General features: G+C 48.1%; 1 protein-coding gene across 1 annotated transcript in view; it reads left to right on the top strand.

Annotated features, from left to right (window-relative positions):
- The window catches only part of EIF3H (eukaryotic translation initiation factor 3 subunit H), a 153187-nt gene extending 133138 nt beyond the window's left edge, over window positions 1-20049 (top strand). The window contains exons 6-8 of the mRNA XM_069731802.1: window positions 6034-6154; window positions 12494-12626; window positions 19852-20049. Of these exons, the coding sequence (XP_069587903.1) occupies window positions 6034-6154; window positions 12494-12626; window positions 19852-19949 (352 nt within the window). The 3' untranslated portion in view covers window positions 19950-20049. The remainder of the gene's footprint in view (window positions 1-6033; window positions 6155-12493; window positions 12627-19851) is intronic.
- The last annotated feature ends 362 nt before the right edge of the window (window positions 20050-20411 follow it).

The following is a 20411-nucleotide window of genomic DNA, read 5'->3' as shown; positions in this document are numbered from 1 at the left end:
TTCCTCATTTTTACAGTCCTATGGTATGAACGCATCTCAATTTCTCCTCGGTGTTCAATATATGGCGGCACTATTTATTTTTCTTGCTTTGGGAGTAGTCCTGTCACTTTAAAAGACCATTTTTATTCTTTTTTTTTTTTTTTGCCCTTTTTCGTGTTTCCTTTTATTAAAATATCGTTGTGTCAATCGGCAAAGCTCCGTTATATAGGAGCACCGGGGGCGTATCGCACAATTGAGATCTATGGAAAAAAGAAGGGCCGGTACGCTTGGCCGGTACTTATCAGTTACTTCATGTCTCGCACCACATCTGTTTTAGTTATCAGTTTCCAGGCCTCGGTTTCCCTGGCGACGGAAGCAAACACCGCGTTACCACAAAGTCCTAACAATAACTCCCTGTTCCCCGGCCCGAGTCCCACAGTTTCTTATAAAATCCGCTCAGGCAGCTCATTTTCTTTCATAGTTAGTGTCATAAAAAGAAATAAAAAATAATAAAGTGATGTATGGCTGTGGTACATGAGGGGAATGTCTGGCTCCTCCGCGCAGGCCTCGCCTCGCAGCTTGTACCTTGTCACTTCTCTTCCTCTGTGAAGTAAATGTTAGACATGGCACTCCGGAGGAAAGGAAAATGGCCAGTAAGACTAATCGGCACCGATCCTCAGTCAGGATGTCCGGATTCAGATTTACCTCAGATCTGCGGGTGCTCATACCGGAGGGGCACGTCTCTGCCACCGCCATTTTGTCAACGACTTCCCTTCAGATCTCCTCTGCCCAATTTGCAATTTGATAATCAAAAAATATTCCTTAGTCTAAAATCAATATAACGTATAGATATGAAGCAATAAAAGGTCAATAACAATATGTGCAGTAAATATATGGTACCTTGCGTCAGTAAATGTCCTTGTATGCCTGCCCAGAAATGGTGGTCGTTACATGGGCATGTGGCCATGGCTATATGGTCCAGGGGCCTGACTTACCTCAGAAATCTTACATATGGGTGTCAGAACGTCAACGCATTGGAGGCAGGTAGAGGCGGAGAGTATGGTGGGCAAAACCTTAGTGCCGCCATCTGGGGATTAAGGGAGAGAAGAGTCATGGCCGACTCCATATAATAGGCTTGTAGTCTAGCTAAAATGATGCTGGAACATCTGAGCTGCGCCCTTCCTCTGTAATTGTGTAAATGGATTAATATTTGGGTATTACCGACCCCTTTGTTGGTTTATAGGATACGTTCATCACAAAGGCTGACGACACCCGTTGGATACCACTGACCGCGGCGCTAGTCCTCCTCCACCCTCCTTACAAATGCATGCTCAATCTAGCAGAGTGTACATGTGTTCCCGGTAAGAAAAGGGGATTACCATAAGTCACTGCCTCTGGTCACCTTGAGAATAAATGGACTGTACAGCTGACATCCTCAGTTCTCATTTGTACCCCATACAAATTGGATGGTCACAGGGTTCGGCAAATATCTATCTGTGTAGGACCAGTTTGTACCGAGATATCAATGTGGCTAATCCTCTTGCCACTACTCACCGAAAATAAAAAATATGTATGCTGACAGAAGAAAAACATTCACCGAAATTAGCAGTATGTCAAAATAAATCATGGTAAAACTTAACCTTTAATAGATACAATACATAAAACTACCACGTGGTAGTTGCAGATGTGTGTATGTATGTATGTATGTATGTATGTATGTATATATATATATATATATATATATATATATATATATATATATATATATATATATATATATATATATATATATATATATATATATATATATATATACATACATACACACACATATATATACATGTACGTGTATAGTAACTTAGTAAGGCCGAAAAAAGACATTTGTCCATCCAGTTCAGCCTATATTCCATCATAATAAATCCCCAGATCTACGTCCTTCTACAGAACCTAATAATTGTATGATACAATATTGTTCTGCTCCAGGAAGACATCCAGGCCTCTCTTGAACCCCTCGACTGAGTTCGCCATCAAATATATATTATAATATATATATTTATATATAATTAGATTATATTTTATATTATAATATATATTTATATATAATTAATATATATAATTATATTACATACATACATGCACACATACATACATACATGCACACATATACTGTAGCTACACACACGCGTATGTATGTGGTGTTGGTGTGTGTATATAGACATAAATATGTATATATTACACACTCTCTCTAAAACTAAAAGTGAATTTGGTAAGAAATTGGATGAAATAGGAGCATATATTTTTTTTGCTCTTTCTCTGTATAATGCGTCCTATTGTTGGACCTGTACACCTCGCAGTTCACATACAGAGATCCTCAATAAGGGAAAGTCCCTTAATAACAAATCCATTTTTCCATTTGCAGCACATCATTAAATATTAGCGCACGTCCCGGCAGACCCTCCTTTGGACGTTGAATCCCCTCGTCCCACTGCTGGATGTAGTATATAGACCTGCTTGGACCGGCTCCTGTGTTGGCTCCCTGAAGCATCTGCTTGGCTCCAATATTTGCAGCCGCGTCCGCCCAGTATATTACGTGTTTAGCTCCGGCGCTCACAGCTGTGCGCTGAGCTCCATGTAATGGACGTGTGAATGCGGTCCTATATTGGGATTGTTGTGTAGCACGTGGCTGATGGCCATGGGAGGCTGATGGCCATGGGAAGCTCATGCATTGTCTGTAGACTCGATGCATTGAAATGCACTTCTAATACAGTACAAGCTATAAGCTATAAAGTGCCTTCTCTTTGTGGGGGCCATTAGCCTTAGCTGTAAGAAGCTGATGGCGACTGCACCTCTATAATACTGTACACTGCTAGTGGCTGCAATGTGCAGATGTTCACAATGAAGCTGGGCAGGCTGTGGCTGAAGGGACAGCTGAATCCTGACTCTTGTATTGCACTGCTATTGGAGAGACAGCCTGTGAATATCATGGCGGTTTTAAAGGATATGACTTATTATTTGAGTCAGGTTTTTACCCTAAGGGTATGTGCACACGATGCAGATTTAATGCAGAATTGGTGCAGAACTGCAGCAGATTTTTCTGCTGCAGAAACGCTGCAGAACTGCACTGTGATTTACAGTACAATGTAAATCAATGTGAAAAAAAAGCTGTGCACATGGCGCAGAAAAATCTGCGCAGAAACGCTGCAGATTTCAAAGAAGTGCACGTCACTTCTTTTGTGCAGTTCTGCAGCGTTTCTGCAGCAGATTTTTCTGCACCATGTGCACAGCTTTTTTTTCACATTGATTTACATTGTACCGCATAGAAACTGCGCAGAAACTGCACAGGAACTGCATCAAATCTGCAGATTTAGTGCAGAAAATTCTGCACCACATTTCCTACGTGTGCACATAGCCATAGGCCATGTTCACACTTTGCGGCGTCCCTCTGCGGGTTCTCCCGCAGCGGATTTGATAAATCTGCAGGGCAAACCCGCTGCGGTTCTCCCTGCAGATTTATCGCGGTTTGTTCCGCGGTTTCCGCCTATACTATTGATGCTGCATATGCAGCATCAATAGTAATGTTAAAAATAATTAAAATTGGTTATGTCCGGATCTCCTCGACGCTGCACCCGGCGGTCCGGTTCCAAAGATGCTATGCGAGAAGGACCCTTCGTGACGTCACGGTCATGTGACCGCGACATCACCGCAGGTCCTGGTCGCACAGCAACTCTAACCGGACGGCCGCGTGCAGCGCTGAGACTTCAGAGGGTGAGTATAACATGATTTTTTATTTTTATTCTTTTTTTCACCCCAAATATGGTTCCCAGGGCCTGGAGGAGAGTCTCCTCTCCTCCACCCCGGGTAGGAACCGCACATTAGCCGCTTACTTCCCGCAACGTGGGCACAGCCCCATGCGGGAAGTAAGCGGTTCAATGCATTCCTATGGGTGCAGAATCGCAGCGATTCTGCACAAAGAAGTGACATGCTGCGGGTTTTAAACCGCTGCGTTTCTGCGCGGTTTTTCCCGCAGCATGTGCACAGCGGTTTGCGGTTTCCATAGGGTTTACATGTAAATGGAAACGCTATGGAAACTGCTGCGGACCCGCAGCATTAAAATCGCGGCGGTTCCGCAGTAAAAACCGCAAAGTGTGAACCCAGCCTAATAGTTTCTTTAGGTGATATCACAGCTCACCTCCTCCTGTACAATGACTGATAACACCTCTATATACAGTAGATAACACAGGATCCACCATTCACAATAGGTGATGTCACAGCTCACCTCCTCCTCCTGTACAATGACTGATAACACCTCTATATACAGTAGATAACACAGGATCCACCAGTCACAATAGTCACAGCTCACCTCCTACTTTTAGGCAAAGAAATGGGGTCTGAGTTGGTCTTTCGCAGCTGATGTAAAGGATGGAGTCTAAAAAATATATATATCGATCTCTCTCCTCCTATCTATCTATCTATCTATCTATCTATCTATCTATCTATCTATCTATCTATCTATCTATATATATATATATATATATATATATTATTATTATTATCATACATTTTTATAGCGCCATTTATTCCATGGCGCTTTACATGTGAATAAGGGGCAAATATAGACAAATACATTAAACATGAGCAGATAACAAGGCACACGAGTACATAAGGAGGGAGGACCCTGCCCGCGAGGGCTCACAGTCTGCAGGGGGTGGGTGAGGATACACTAGGAGAGGGTAGAGCTGGCTGTGTGGCGGTTCAGTAGGTTGAGGATCACTGCAGGCTGTAGGCTTGTCGGAAGAGATGAGTCTTCAGGTTCTTTTTGAAGGTTTCTATGGTAGGCGCAAGTCTGATGTGTTGGGGTAGAGAGTTCCAGAGTATGGGGGAAGCACGGGAGAAGTCTTGGATGCGGTTATGGGAAGAAGAGATGAGAGGGGAGTAGAGAAGGAGGTCTTGGGAGGATCGGAGGTCGCGTGTAGGTAGGTACCGGGAGACCATGTCACAGATGTATGGAGGAGACAGGTTGTGGATGGCTTTGTATGTCAGTGTGAGGGTTTTGAACTGGAGTCTCTGGGCGATAGGAAGCCAGTGAAGGGCTTGACACAGGGGAGAGGCTGGGGAATAGCGGGGGGACAGGTGGATTAGTCGGGCAGCAGAGTGTAGGATGGATTGGAGTGGTGCCAGAGTGCTAGAGGGGAGTCCAGAGAGTAGGAGGTTGCAGTAGTCGAGGCGGGAGATGATAAGGGCATGCACTAGCATTTTTGCAGTGTTGCGGTCAAGGAAAGCACGGATCCGGGAAATATTTATATATATATATATATATATATATATATATATATATATATATATATATATATATATATATATATATATATATATATATATATATATATATATATTTATTTTATATATTTAGATTCTATATCTCTCTACGTACCTGTGGTCTCATCATGGGGACGGTATGCCACAACCACTTGAGCTGAGGCTAAGCTGCAATGCTGGAAATGACCTGTGGATTAGAGTGGCGCTGTGTACTGATTTTTTTTTTTTTTTTTTTTTTTTGGGATCATTGGGACGAAGGTCTTAAGAGACAGATAACCACACTACAACTACTTGTGTATCACTCATACATTTGATGTGACTATAAAGCAGAATATGAATATGTAGCAATGAGCCCTCGGCCTTGTGTAGCATTGAACGCCCCCTCATGACATCCTAGAATATATCACTGGTTTTCTCCCCGGTCCCGTTCTTGGTTTTGCTCTTGTCATCGTTGTCTCTTTAGACGCCGTGGCTCATATTCGCTTCTGCGCTGGGGTCTGATGGGCTGGAAGTGAAATGTTTGAAGGTTTTCATGTCGAGTGTCTCTTCCCTGCTCTTCCATTGTGCAGTAAGGTGCACTTTAGCGTATCTTATCTTATGTTCAGTGACGCCCATCACATATATATGGCCGCCTTTCTCCCCATCGCACAGGATCGGGTAATCACTAGGTATCCTACTTTGTGAATGGCCACCAAGCACTTGTGAATCCTAATGTCCTTGTCTTCTTTCACTGTACAGTAATCATCTGGAGAAGAGTCTTCAGCTCCTTATGGACCGAGTGGATGAAATGAGTCAGGATATTCTGAAGTACAACACGTTCCTGAGGAACGCCAGCAAGCAGCAGCAGCAGAAACACCAGGTGGGTTCCCCCGAACGTGCCAGCGCCGCAATATGTAACTCGTGGGCTAGTGATCGCTGCACAACAAAGGTCTCCAACCTAATAACGACCAAGGATCTATGCGACCCGGCAATCTCCTGATATTTGGCGTGAACCATGAATGAAGAAAAACTAAATTGCCAACCAAAATTAGTCATATTATTCGCTTATAATAATCCTATGTGTGTATAAATATTTAAAATGAACCATAAAATATCCACAAAAATGACAAATTCTTCCACATAAGACAAGGACTCGTAGACATGCCAGTAAAAAATAAAATAAAAAGTGGCCAGTCATCTCACCATGTTCCTTGCTTTGTTAGCTGAGAGAAGCCTATTATAGAGGCTAAGAACCTGATACCAGCAATGTCGCTTGTTCAGCAGCTTGCTATAGTTTTAATACAGTATTTTATCAGCAGGAGATTATCACTGCAGGACCAAGTGTCCCGTGCCAGGCAGTCCAGCTGATCTGTGTAACCCCACCCACACCACTGATTGGCAGCTTGCTGACTGTGTATAAAGGAAGCAGCCAATCAGGGGTGTAGGCGGGGTTATACACAGCTCAGCATTTGAGCTCTGCTACATCTACGGCAGAGAAAACAGCAATTCTATAAAAACTTCACCTGGCAGCCTAGTAAGTGACACATCGCTGGAATCAGGGTCTCAGTACCTACATGATGCTGCTCTCAGATTTCATACTCTAAAGGGAATCTGGCAGAAGTTTTTTGCAAAATATTTCACAGGATCTGATCCATTGGCCGTGTCTGTAATTTGTGGCTGCTGGATGGGGAACTCTGAGAACGGCCTCTCCCCTGATAGCATCCGCAGCTCTTTTGATTAGCCGATTATCATCCAGCAATCACACGATCACCGGGATTAATGCCGCTATTGGGACCTTTCTTTGGAAGTTCTACTTTTGCTGATTAGGAGAGTTACTCCTCATCCTGGACTCCTCGCCCCTTCTGGTCTGCTGTTCCTCTCGTCTCCTATGTACAATAATGAAGCGATCCTGCCAGAACTACAAGTATTTTTTAGGATTTTGATTCTGGAAAACAACCACCTCTTTTAAAGGCACTTAGGAGACGAGCGGAACGGCGGTCATTAAATATGTTTACAACGTTATCTCTCGCACAATATCACTCAGAAGGCTAGAGTTTTATCGTATGAATCCAGAGGAGAACGTTCCTTCCATGCCGGCTCCATCCCTAATTGCTCCAGGTCTGCTTTATTACCACGTGCCTAATATCTGACACCAATCTGCCATGTTCTCTTTCGTTCCGGGGAAGATTATTCCTGCGTTCTGATTTGTCATTTCTAAAAGTAATGTCCTCCATAGTGCTGATTGCTGAACGCCAAAGCCTCCATAGTTTATATTAATGGCCCCTATAGGGCTTATAGAAAGACATTGATTAGTGGGCGCTTCAAGGTTGAGATTGTCTGTGACTCCACGGAGCTCCTGACTCTCCCCTGTTAAATTTTATTGGCCGATCCATTTATTTTACAAGAGTTTGGCATCGGCACTCTCATAGAGAACACATTAGCAGTCTGGTAGATGTCCAGTGTATGATCTGTTGGCCGACATCTATTTATTGGGGGGCTTATGTTGAGATCAGGGAGTAGATAGTTGGCCGAGACTCCTTCTCCTGCAATTCTCGATGGCCACGTGTTGCAGAATCGGGCGATCTTTGGCAGTCGCGGCCGGCAATGTTTCCCTCACGCTGTATGATCTCACCATAACATCCACTTATAAATCTGCTGGCCCAATAGAGACGGAGACAGTACCCTGGGAAATGTTAAAAAAGGCAGCCGACAGCACATCAATGGTGGGATGCACGCTCCAGTCCAACGACCCAATTGGAAATGAACAATCTTAGAAATAATGGGAACAGCATCCAGTCCGGGTGATGAAAAAATTCAACAGCTTTATTCTGCCATAATGCAACGTTTCGACCCAAAAACGGTCTTCGTCAAGCATGCTTGAAAAAGACCTTTTTTGGGTCGAAACGTTGCATTATGGCAGAATAAAGCTATTGAATTTTTTCAGCACCCGGACTGGATGTTGTTCCCATAATTTCTAAGTACCCTGGGAAATATCTAATTTATACAGTTGGCTTCATGAAAGGACAAGGAACCATACAGTCATGGCCACAAGTTCTCAGACACGTTTTGGTTTTCCCAAAGTTTTGCTCCTTCAGTGTCTTCAGATCTTTCAGTCGGATGTTTCTCTGGTTACAGTTATCATCACTTCATAAGTTGTTTTTTAAGCTTTTATTGACCATTACATCAAGTTTATGTGAAGACTGAATATTTACAGAGTTTACCTTTATTTCTCCATCTTCTGTCCTTCTCCCTGACTTATGGTTACCAGCTTCGGGGCCAAATCCTGACCGATGACGGCCAATTCTTGTCTCCTCGGTGCTTGGAGTTTATCACAATTTCTGTGTTTTTGTTCACCGATTTTTGAGGATTGATCACAGGTTCTCAATAGCATTAAGATCTGGGGAGTTTCATGGCCAAAAAATATTTTTTTTTGTTCACTAAGCCACTAAGATATCACTTGTGCCTCATGACCCGATCTCTCTGATGCTGTAAAAGAATTGGTCATCTCCCAATTGCTTCCGGATGGTTGGGAGAAGTTGCTCTTGGAGAAGGTCTAGATCCCATTCTTTATTCCTTGTGAGTGATCCCTCTCCATGGATTAATAGCCCCCACATATGATTGGTCTCAGGAACCTTTACGGTTAGCAGGACACAGGACTCGGGATAGGTACAGATTTTGGAGGAGTCAAGAAGGACAGCAAAGAAGTTACTTCTCTCCAAGAAAAAAACTCCAGAACAGACTGACCATCTGCAAGAAGTACAGGGTTTGGACTGCCAAGGAAGGGGGTGAACTGATTTTATGTGATGAAGCCCCTTCACACTGTTTGGGACATATGGAAGAATGATTGTATGGAGAAGAAATGGTGAGGCCTACCATGAGTCCTGCCAACAGTATAGCCTCCTGAGACCATTAATGTGTGGGGGTCTTCTCATCCCCGTTCAGGGGGCTCGCTCACGATAATGACTAACAACATAGCCATGAATAAAGAATGAGATCTAAACATTCGCTTAGAGCAGCGTTTCTCAACTCCAGTCCTCAAGACCCCACAACAGGTCATGTTTTCAGGATTTCCATAGTATTGCACAGGTGATAATTTCATCACCCGCTCAAGCATTAATTCCATCGCCTATGCAATACTAAGGAAATCTTGAAAACATGACCTGTTGTGGGGTCTTGAGGACTGGAGTTGGGGAACACTGTCTTAGAGCAACTTCTCACAACGATCCAGGTGCAACTTGGTGGTGACGATGCTTCTTTCCAGCATGATGGAGACCATGTCACAAGGTAAAAATAAGGGGTTTGCTGAACAAAACATCGAAATTATGGATTTTTGGCCAGGATTCTTTGTAGTTCAATCCCGTTGTGATCAATCCTCAAAGTGGGTGGTCAAAGAAAAACACAGAAATTGTGATAAACTCCAGTCACAGATGAGACAAGAATAGGCGGTCATCAGTCAGGAATCCTGAAAAGTAAGGGACAACGCTATAGTAGACTTGATGTATGTGCCAATAAAGGTGTGAAGACTTATTGTACATCAATAACCAGAGGGGAAAAACACACACAAACCCCTGCAGCAATGTGATTGTGTCCCCGTGTGAAATCTCCAGCACTGAATCACATCCATATAATGGGATGAGAAATCCTATACGGTGTTATTCTTCCTCCTGTGACACGTAATGTATAGATTATTGAGAGTAAGCATTAATACCCCGCACGTCGTAGCCCAGGTGCGGAGTCCCACAGCTCGTCACGCGACCAATTTCCCAGGGCTAGTGCCTGTCACGGCTATGTTCGGTTTCCGGCATTTCCTGCAATAATGCCGCTCTCATCCAGCGGCGAGCGTGCAAATAATAAGCAGAGTTTTCTAGGAGCACAGTCCCTCCAGGAGCAGCCGAGGAAAGTACATTTAAATCATTATTGACGGTAATTAAAAGATCAAACTTAATTTTGTGAGAGGTGAAGAACCTGTTTTACCGCTGGAAGATCTAATGCAGGCACTTTTATTACCTCGAACTTCCCGACGACGAGACAGGATGGAAGTTTGTATTTTTTTTTTAATGATTTTATTTTGAAGAAAAAAAATATCTATTACCGTAATCCTTTTTTGTGTGTATAGATGGATATAGAGCTATAGAGAGAGATCTATACAGAGAGCGAGATACGGCAGCCGGTTTACAAGACCATCGCGCTGTTGCTGACGTGGCGCTCCTGTCTTCGTGAAATGGCGCAACTGTTGTCTGCGTCTGATTTTTGCCGCTCTGCTCCCGTAGCGGTTGATCTCCACTCCTTGTGTCCCTTACATCAATTTCCTGCTGAATTAGATGAGGGGTCTTCTGTTAGCGGAAGGTGGTCTTCTGGCAGTGGTCGATTTTGCTTTCCATTTGGTCTTGTGCCCAGCTTTTTATTTCAGGACCGGCATACAAAACAGAAGGCCTTTTTTTTATTTTTTTTTTTATTTTCCACTTGAGTTATCCATGCAAAGACCTCACCGACTTAGGCGGCTGGACCATCGGTGTAATGTCGCCGAACTCTCTGCCCCAACACGTCCGACTATCAACCACAGTCGGATCCTTCAGACGGAACCTGAAAACTCATCTCTTCAGGAAATCCTACAGCCTGCACTGACACCGCTGCTGCCTCACCAACGAAGCTACCGCCTCACCAACACCAGAGCTACCGCCTCACCAACACCGGAGCTACCGCCTCACCAACACCGGAGCTCCTGCAACCCTCAACCTACTGTCTCCTTCCTCACCATCCTGTAGAATGTAAGCCCACAAGGGCAGGGTCCTCGCCCCTCTGTATCAGTCCGTCATTGTTAGTTTGTTTACTGTATGTGATATTTGTAACTTGTATTTTAACCCCTTCTCATGTACAGCACCATGGAATCAATGGTGCTATATAAATAAATAAATAAATAATAATAATAATAATAGTCTACAGAAAGAGGGGCTGTCACTGAAGCGTCTGAAATCCTCCGTGGGACCAGCGCACCCCAGTGGTGGTGCTGGGGGTTGAACCTTTGCTGATTTTACTCGTGTTTTAGGTCATTGATGTACTGGAAAAACACTCCAAAGAAGCTGCTCATCAGGATGAGTCGGTCACAGGGCGTTTCATAGCTCAATCACTACCGTAACGTCATCAGGAAGAGACAAACGCCAGAGATCCCACAGCTCAGACCACTCGTGTTCTACTGCACGGCCATCAGGAAGTGCCAATCAAAAAAGGCTCCCAGGAAGGGATGATCACTAGAGATCCCATAGTAAAACCATCAGCCAATGACTGGGCGTCCTGCAACTCCGATATCTGGTGATTTGCTGTAAGGCTCCTAGGAAGGGATGATCACTAGAGATCAAATAGTAAAGCCATCAGCCAATGACTGGGCGTCCTGCAACTCCGATATCTGGTGATCTGCTGTAAGACTCCTAGGAAGGGATGATCACTAGAGATCCCATAGTAAAGCCATCAGCCAATGACTGGGCGTCCTGGAACTCCGATATCTGGTGATCTGCTGTAAGACTCCTAGGAAGGGATGATCACTAGAGATCAAATAGTAAAGCCATCAGCCAATGACTGGGCGTCCTACAACTCCGATATCTGGTGATCTGCTGTAAGGCTCCTAGGAAGGGATGATCACTAGAGATCCCATAGTAAAGCCATCAGCCAATGACTGGGCGTCCTGCAACTCCGATATCTGGTGATCTGCTGTAAGGCTCCTAGGAAGGGATGATCACTAGAGATCCCATAGTAAAGCCATCAGCCAATGACTGGGCATCCTGCAACTCAGATCTCTGATGATAAGCCATATGAGCCAATACCAGGAAATCCTGCAACTCAGACCTCTGGTGATCAGCTGTAAGGCTCCAAGGAAGAGCTGATCACCAGAGATCCCATAGTTGACACCTCTGGCGGTGATTGCGACCATTGAGCTAGCAGGCTCACCCTGGATATCCGCACTTATGTAGGGCAGCAGTGACGGATCTGCCCAGGTTGGACACATGTGACACGGCTGCATCATACATTTGTATGTTTTATGTTGACATCGGCTAATATTTATGTTTTTAGAAGAACTAGGTTGATCTTGCTGACCTCCATTAATGCAGGATGGTAATCCTGGAGAGGATGCCCCCGGCACAGTGATGTCTCAGCAGGACATCCCGGCCCTCACATGACGAGGTATATGATCATGTGTCGGTAACGTTTCTTTCTTTTCTTTCAGTACGTCCAGAGGCGGCAGCAGGAAAACATTTCTCGGCAGAGTCGTGGAGAGCCAGCGCTGCCGGAAGAAGACGTTAGCAAGCTGTTTAAGCCGTCCGTTCCTCCGCCCAGGATGGACTCTCTTCTCATTGCAGGTAATGGTTGGTCAATGACATGTGTCAGCATTCAGTCATGCATGCGTTTATATTAAACGATAATGCAAGATCCTCAGCGAGTGACCCGGTGCTGGAATCGGGGTCTCCATCGCTACTTGACAGATTCCTTCTAAATGTGTAATCTGCCCCACGTAGTGGTGGTGGTGGTAAGGAACCTATGACCCTACATACCCGCCGAGATGCACATACGGACCGCAGATAACGGGCACGTGCACGATACCTACCAAGCAGGTATGCTTCTCATCATGTGTATGGGGGTTAAATCATCATCCACACCTCTCCGTTCCAAAGCAGGGGTGGATGGTGCCGGACACATCCTTTTCCATTTTTAAAACTCTGGCTTTTTCCAGCCGCCACTAGAGGGAGCTCTCTGCAGCATGTATTCTTATGGAGGTCCGCATGTAATCTGCGTGCAGCGCGCTCCCCTTAGTGGCACCTGCAGGACACATCTGTGCAGGAGGTTGGAGCTTTGACCACTATAAAGACAGATTTGCAATGTATCTTGATGGAGCAGTGTTAGACGCCACTGAAAATGTGGAGGTAAAGTCTGCTCCGGCTGTACCTACTGCTGTACTGATATTTAGGGAGATGTTGCTTATTTAGGGCTACTAAATATTCTAGCTAGTCATTAATGCCCGTGGTATGGGTCTCTGTGGTGCCGTGTGGCCTCCTCCAGAGCCATGCCTGTGTCTAGCTCATCCCAGTCACATAGTTCCTGGCGCTGAGCGAATGTGCTGGGATAAGGTGTTATCTGAGCATGCTCAGGTGATAAGTGTCTTCAGGGTGCTCGAAAAATTGTTGGGACAATCCCCGCATATCTTGCAACGGTCGAATGAGTGTTCGAGCACTTTGAAGACCCTCAGTTAGCACCCGAGCATGCTCAGATAACACCTTATCCCAGCACGTTCGTGGTAATGCCTCTGCACACGTATCCTGCTCACTTCTCCGTCTGGCAGAGGCCGACCCACCTCCTTCGCTTCTTCGTGGCCTTGACAAGGTTGAGGGTCTCCCACCCCTCTGTAATTGCAGCCTAATTACACGTAATGGTTGAGGAAACTATGCAGAATCACTCGTCTGCACCATGAAAATGATTTTTAATGCATTAACCCCTTCGGAGGAAACTATTTTCTGCTTGGCCGGCTGGGTGCAGAGTTTCCTATATACGGGATGAAGTCGGCGAGAAAATCCATTTATTAGATCCAATAGTTTCCTCCTTATGGCTGAATAAGAGGGACATTGCTGATACATGAATGAAATGGCTTGCACACGGCGCTCTGCGCGGCCCAGGATTCATTTTCTACTTGGATGGACTCGGAAGCTTTTTTTTTTTCCTTTTTTTTCATGGGTAAATAAAGACCATTTATTATTCTGCTTACAATAAATAAAACTGCAGCTATGGAGGATTTCTTAGCAGCGTGTTTATAAGGGAAGGAGACAGGAATAAAAAAATCTCAATTATGCTTTTGGTGCTTTTCATGCACCTCTGAGACCCTGGGATACATTGTGAGTGAAATCAATTATTGTGCTGTAATTACATAGTGTATTTACATTCTAGACACTGGTAAAGCACATATCGTGCCAGCGCGGCCCACCTACCATACACAGATGAGGATAAGTGACGGCTTGTAATACATTGTGCGGTCAAGGAGAGACCCGCGGGGGCAGGGAGGGACCGGGCAGCCTTCCAAAGCATAGATTATAGGTTTCCATCATACAGTAGCGTGTGACTGTGAGCATGGATAGTAATATGGCCCGCACACATCACTTTGTCAGATTCTGCCTTCAGATACCTTCAGGATCTGGCAGCCGGACCCCCCCGGGCATCACCGTTAACCAAGTAGAATTTGTTTATTTTACATTCACTTTTCATTTAGTCTTGTGGCTACACATAGTTGTATGGCTTCCCCTGCAGCGGTGACTACAGTGCCTGCTTCCGAATCGTTGCTACAGTGCACACTATGTAGCTGGCCTATCTCCCCCACGGCTGCACTGACCTGTCCTCCCACCCTTCTGTCTCGCCCCTCCTCCCAGCACCCTTGTCTCGCCTCTTGTCTCACCCTGGCCTGCCTTTCTGCCCCCTTCTCCCCTCTGGCCTGTCTTTCTGCCCCCTTCTCCGCTCTGGCCTGCCTTTCTGCCCCCTTCTCCCCCCTGGCCTGTCTTTCTACCCCCTTCTCCGCTCTGGCCTGCCTTTCTGCCCCCTTTTCTCCGCTCTGGCCTGCCTTTTTGCCCCCTTCTCCCCTGTGGCCTGCCTTTCTGCCCCCTTCTCTGCTCTGACCTGCCTTTCTGCCCCCTTCTCCGCTATGGCCTGCCTTTCTGCCCCCTTCTCCACTCTGGCCTGCCTTTCTGCCCCCTTCTCCGCTCTGGCCACTCTGGCCTGTCTTTCTGCCCCCTCCTCCCCTCTGGCCTGCCTTTCTGCCCCCTCCTCCCCTCTGGCCTGTCTTTCTGCCCCCTCCTCCCCTCTGGCCTGCCTTTCTGCCCCCTTCTCCACTCTGGCCTGCCTTTCTGCCCCCTTCTCCGCTCTGGCCTGCCTTTCTGCCCCCTCCTCCGCTCTGGCCTGCCTTTCTGTCCCCTTCTCCGCTCTGGCCTGCCTTTCTGCCCCCTTCTCCGCTCTGGCCTGCCTTTCTGCCCCCTTCTCCCCTCTGGCCTGCCTTTCTGCCCCCTCCTCCGCTCTGGCCTGCCTTTCTGCCCCCTCCTCCGCTCTGGCCTGCCTTTCTGCCCCCTTCTCCGCTCTGGCCTGCCTTTCTGCCCCCTTCTCCGCTCTGGCCTGCCTTTCTGCCCTCTTCTCCCCTCTGGCCTGCCTTTCTGCCCCTTCTCCGCTCTGGCCTGCCTTTCTGCCCCCTTCTCCGCTCTGGCCTGCCTTTCTGCCCCCTTCTCCGCTCTGGCCTGCCTTTCTGCCCCCTTCTCTGCTCTGGCCTGCCTTTCTGCCCCCTTCTCCGCTCTGGCCTGCCTTTCTGCACCCTTTTCCGCTCTGGCCTGCCTTTCTGCCCTCTTCTCCCCTCTGGCCTGCCTTTCTGCCCCCTTCTCCGCTCTGGCCTGCCTTTCTGCCCCCTTCTCCGCTCTGGCCTGCCTTTCTGCCCTCTTCTCCCCTCTGGCCTGCCTTTCTGCCCTTTCTCCCCTCTGGCCTGCCTTTCTGCCCCCTTCTCCGCTCTGGCCTGCCTTTCTGCCCTCTTCTCCCCTCTGGCCTGCCTTTCTGCCCCCTTCTCCGCTCTGGCCTGCCTTTCTGCCCCCTTCTCCCCTCTGGCCTGCCTTTCTGCCCTCTTCTCCGCTCTGGCCTGCCTTTCTGCCCCCTTCTCCGCTCTGGCCTGCCTTTCTGCCCCCTTCTCCGCTCTGGCCTGCCTTTCTGCCCCTTCTCCGCTCTGGCCTGCCTTTCTGCCCTCTTCTCCCCTCTGGCCTGCCTTTCTGCCCCTTCTCCCCTCTGGCCTGCCTTTCTGCCCCCTTCTCCGCTTTGGCCTGCCTTTCTGCCCTCTTCTCCCCTCTGGCCTGCCTTTCTGCCCCTTCTCCCCTCTGGCCTGCCTTTCTGCCCTCTTCTCCCCTCTGGCCTGCCTTTCTGCCCCTTCTCCCCTCTGGCCTGCCTTTCTGCCCTCTTCTCCCCTCTGGCCTGCCTTTCTGCCCCCTTCTCCGCTCTGGCCTGCCTTTCTGCCCCCTTCTCCCCTCTGGCCTGCCTTTCTGCCCTCTTCTCCCCTCTGGCCTGCCTTTCTGCCCTCTTCTCCCCTCTGGCCTGCCTTTCTGCCCCCTTCTCCGCTCTGGCCTGCCTTTCTGCCCTCTTCTCCCCTCTGGCCTGCCTTTCTGCCCCTTCTCCCCTCTGGCCTGCCTTTCTGCCCCCTTCTCCGCTCTGGCCTGCCTTTCTGCCCCCTTCTCCGCTCTGGCCTGCCTTTCTTGCCTTTCTGCCTCCTTCTCTCCCCCTGGCCACTTTGGCCTACATTCCACACCCCCAAAACATACTGATATACTCATTAAAAACTTGAGCCCGATGAGGCAAGTGAGTGATGGCAATCTTTGTAAAAAGCTTATGAATATGTCAGAACACAGTATGTTGCACTACTTTTGGCCTTCGCTTCTTCATGAATATAGCCGACTTTAGCGAACAAAGTTAATTTTCTCTACACATACCCCTTAGATATTGTGCTTCATACACCCCAAGTTCCTGTGGACTTCTTGCTGAAATCCAATAAGTCTGCTCAATGTATTTTGTTTTTGGCACATTGGTACTGGGTGCTTGGTATTGCCATCTCGCAGCTATATGAACATCATTACATGTGGATGCAGCCTTTTCGAGGGTTAAAGGGAAACTCAGCAGGATGGTGCACAGTAACCTACAGACAGTGCCAGGTTAGCGCCGTTATACTGATTACAATGATACCTGGTGATGAAATCCGTCTTGTGGTTGTTGTGTAATCTTTATTTTCAGTTTTGAGTTAATGATATGCCGGTCCTCCGGGGCGGCCTGTGGGGGTCTTCATGTGGTGCTCTGATTAGGTATTCATCAGTATGGCTTCTGACAGATCACTGATCCCTCACTGCCCCCTGGTTTACATACTGAATATTTTATAGATATATAGTCTAAAAATGGCGCTGGCTGTAGCAGCTATTGGCGATCCGATACCTGCTACTGCACAGGCGCCAGCGGTGCCATCTTGCTAGAGAAAAGCAAAATTTCCTCCCAAGATGGCGTGCAGATGCCGGCGGTGCCATCTTGGAGGATTTTTTTTTTCCTCTAGCAAAACGGCGCCGATGCAATGGGATCCCTGATAACTGCAACTGCGCAGGCGCCATTTTCAGACTGATTTTTTTTTTTAAGGAATTAATATTTACCATTAAAAACAATAAACAAAAATAATTAACTGTGCATTACATATGTGGCTTGGGTGCCGGCGCCTGCCTGCAGAAGGAGATTTTTTTATATAATATATTCATTATGTAACATAGGGGGCAGGTCAGTGATCTGTCAGAAGCCATACTGATGAATACCTAATCGGAGGACCACATGAAGACCCCCACAGGCCGCACCGGAGCACGGGCATATCATTAACTCAAAACTGAAAATAAAGATTACACAACAACCACAAGACTGATTTCATCAGCAGGTATCATTGTGATCAGTATAACGGCGCCGACCTGACACTGTCTGTAGGTTACTGAGCACAATCCCGCTGACGGGTTCCCTTTAAGTCCCTATATTTAAGGATGAAGCCAGACATTTGCCAGGAGAACACCTCATGAGGCTTTCATTCCCCTGGTGAGTTGGTCGGCTCCGTTCCTGTGGATATCAGTTTGGCCTCCATATGGTATCACCACTGTGTGGGTGCAGGTTGTCTACGAGGATTCGGCTTTCCCTCCCAAGTATCTGCCATTCCTCCCACGGTCTGACTCGTGCCCCGAACATATTAATAATTTTCTATCCCATGTGAACTCAAGACGTTCCAGACACCTAGTAATTCTTCATAAATCCGGACAAGGCAACATCTCATATTCTGCAGGTTAGAAATTGGAACCTAATTTGCTTTCCTGCTAAAATGACAAGTTTCGGAACCCGTAGGAGAAAAATACAAAGACTCCTATTCAAGAAGTATTCTCCTCGTGACATCATCCCAAATGTATATATACAAATGGCTGGTAATTGCTAGCAACTGTGCCCATAAGCGAGAAAACGGAGCTCATAGTCCCGACTTCACGTGTGTGAGAAGATATGATGTCAGAGGCCGTCGGCCACCGTTACCGGGTCTGGATCACTTAGGAAATTAGAAATGTGCATTGTTCAGTTCCGAAGCATCTGCTGATCGTGAACGTATGAATGGCTGCAAGGAAAAAGCAGCTTTATATGTGCGCTGTACAGCTTGCCAGGGGTTTCTGTGTTTTTATTTGTTCCAGGATGATGTGCTAAGATGCTCCCAAATTTACAGGAGAGAGGTAAACTCAGATTTGGTCTGTGCATTTGTATTAGTTCTATTAAACCCGGTCAGGTTAAGGCACCTGAAGCACCTGCAAACGGACGACAGAAAACATTGCTGCTATATTGAGCAGGTATCCGGCCACAAATAAAAACATCCAAGGTGCACAGATGAGTACTTTGCATGATGGATCAGCACTGGTAGCTTGATTAATGCCTTTTGCTGTTACAAAAATAGTCCAGAAGACCCTGTGCTGCACCTTGTGTTTCCAGCACCTGAGGCTGAGCTCCTGCATATGGTCCAGAAGACCCCTGCGCCTAGTCTGGGCGCCTCGGCTTGCTCCCCTGCGCGCCTAGTCTGGCGCCTCGGCTCGCTCCCCTGCGCGCCTAGTCTGGGCGCCTCGGCTCGCTCCCCTGCGCGCCTAGTCTGGGGGCCTCGGCTCGCTCCCCTGCGCGCCTAGTCTGGGCGCCTCGGCTCGCTCCCATGCGCGCCTAGTCTGGGCGCCTCGGCTCGCTCCCCTGCGCCTAGTCTGGGCGCCTCGGCTCGCTCCCCTGCGCCTAGTCTGGGCGCCTCGGCTCGCTCCCCTGCGCCAAGTCTGGGCGCCTCGGCTCGCTCCCCTGCGCCTAGTCTGGGCGCCTCGGCTCGCTCCCCTGCGCCTAGTCTGGGCGCCTCGGCTCGCTCCCCTGCGCGCCTAGTCTGGGCGCCTCGGCTCGCTCCCCTGCGCCTAGTCTGGGCGCCTCGGCTCGCTCCCCTGCGCCTAGTCTGGGCGCCTCGGCTCGCTCCCCTGCGCCTAGTCTGGGCGCCTCGGCTCGCTCCCCTGCGCCTAGTCTGGGCGCCTCGGCTCGCTCCCCTGCGCCAAGTCTGGGCGCCTCGGCTCGCTCCCCTGCGCCTAGTCTGGGCGCCTCGGCTCGCTCCCCTGCGCCTAGTCTGGGCGCCTCGGCTCGCTCCCCTGCGCCTAGTCTGGGCGCCTCGGCTCGCTCCCCTGCGCCTAGTCGGGGCGCCTCGGCTCGATCCCCTGCGCCTAGTCGGGGCGCCTCGGCTCGCTCCCCTGCGCCTAGTCGGGGCGCCTCTGCTCGCTCCCCTGCGCCTAGTCGGGGCGCCTCGGCTCGATCCCCTGCGCCTAGTCGGGGCGCCTCGGCTCGATCCCCTGCGCCTAGTCGGGGCGCCTCGGCTCGATCCCCTGCGCCTAGTCGGGGCGCCTCGGCTCGCTCCCCTGCGCCTAGTCCGGGCGTTTTTGGAAATGTGTAATTGTTACTGGTTTTGCCCCTTGCATTCATGGACTTTCCTGTCTGACCATTTTTATTTTCTGTTCACAGGTCAAATTGACACGTATATCCAGAATATTAAAGAATTCACATCTCAGAACTTAGGAAAGCTGTTCATGGCTGAAGCTTTACAAGATCAGGCCAACTAACGGCTGCTGTGCGGATCCGAGACCATCGACATTGACATGACTCAATAGCAAAAAATATCTTCCATGCAATTTAATAAACACATCTTTTATGTTGAAAGTACCACCTGGTAATGTCTTTGTTTTGATCCCTTCCACCTGTACAGACCTCATCCAAAGGACCGCTCAGCCCGGAGCCATGTGTCCGCATTGTCCATTACACCTTCATACCCAATATCCCGCAGTGTGCTCGGTCACATAGACTTATCGGATCGCCGTATGTGTACAGGTCAGATGGTTGGCGGTCCGCACCGGCCGCTCCTGGTTATGGGTTGTTAGGTATTCCTGTTCTATGGAAAAGAATGGGTCTTGGCTGTGATGCCAGTCGTAACCTGTTGGCACGTGCGTGGTGTTTAGGGTAGAGAGTAGTTCTACCTAATCCCGGACAGTTTACGTGTTCTAGATACACGGCTTCTTGTAGGATTA

Source organism: Ranitomeya imitator, chromosome 6 (assembly GCF_032444005.1).
Source record: "Ranitomeya imitator isolate aRanImi1 chromosome 6, aRanImi1.pri, whole genome shotgun sequence".
Lineage (NCBI taxonomy): Eukaryota > Metazoa > Chordata > Amphibia > Anura > Dendrobatidae > Ranitomeya > Ranitomeya imitator.
This window is presented reverse-complemented; position numbering and strand designations above follow the sequence as displayed.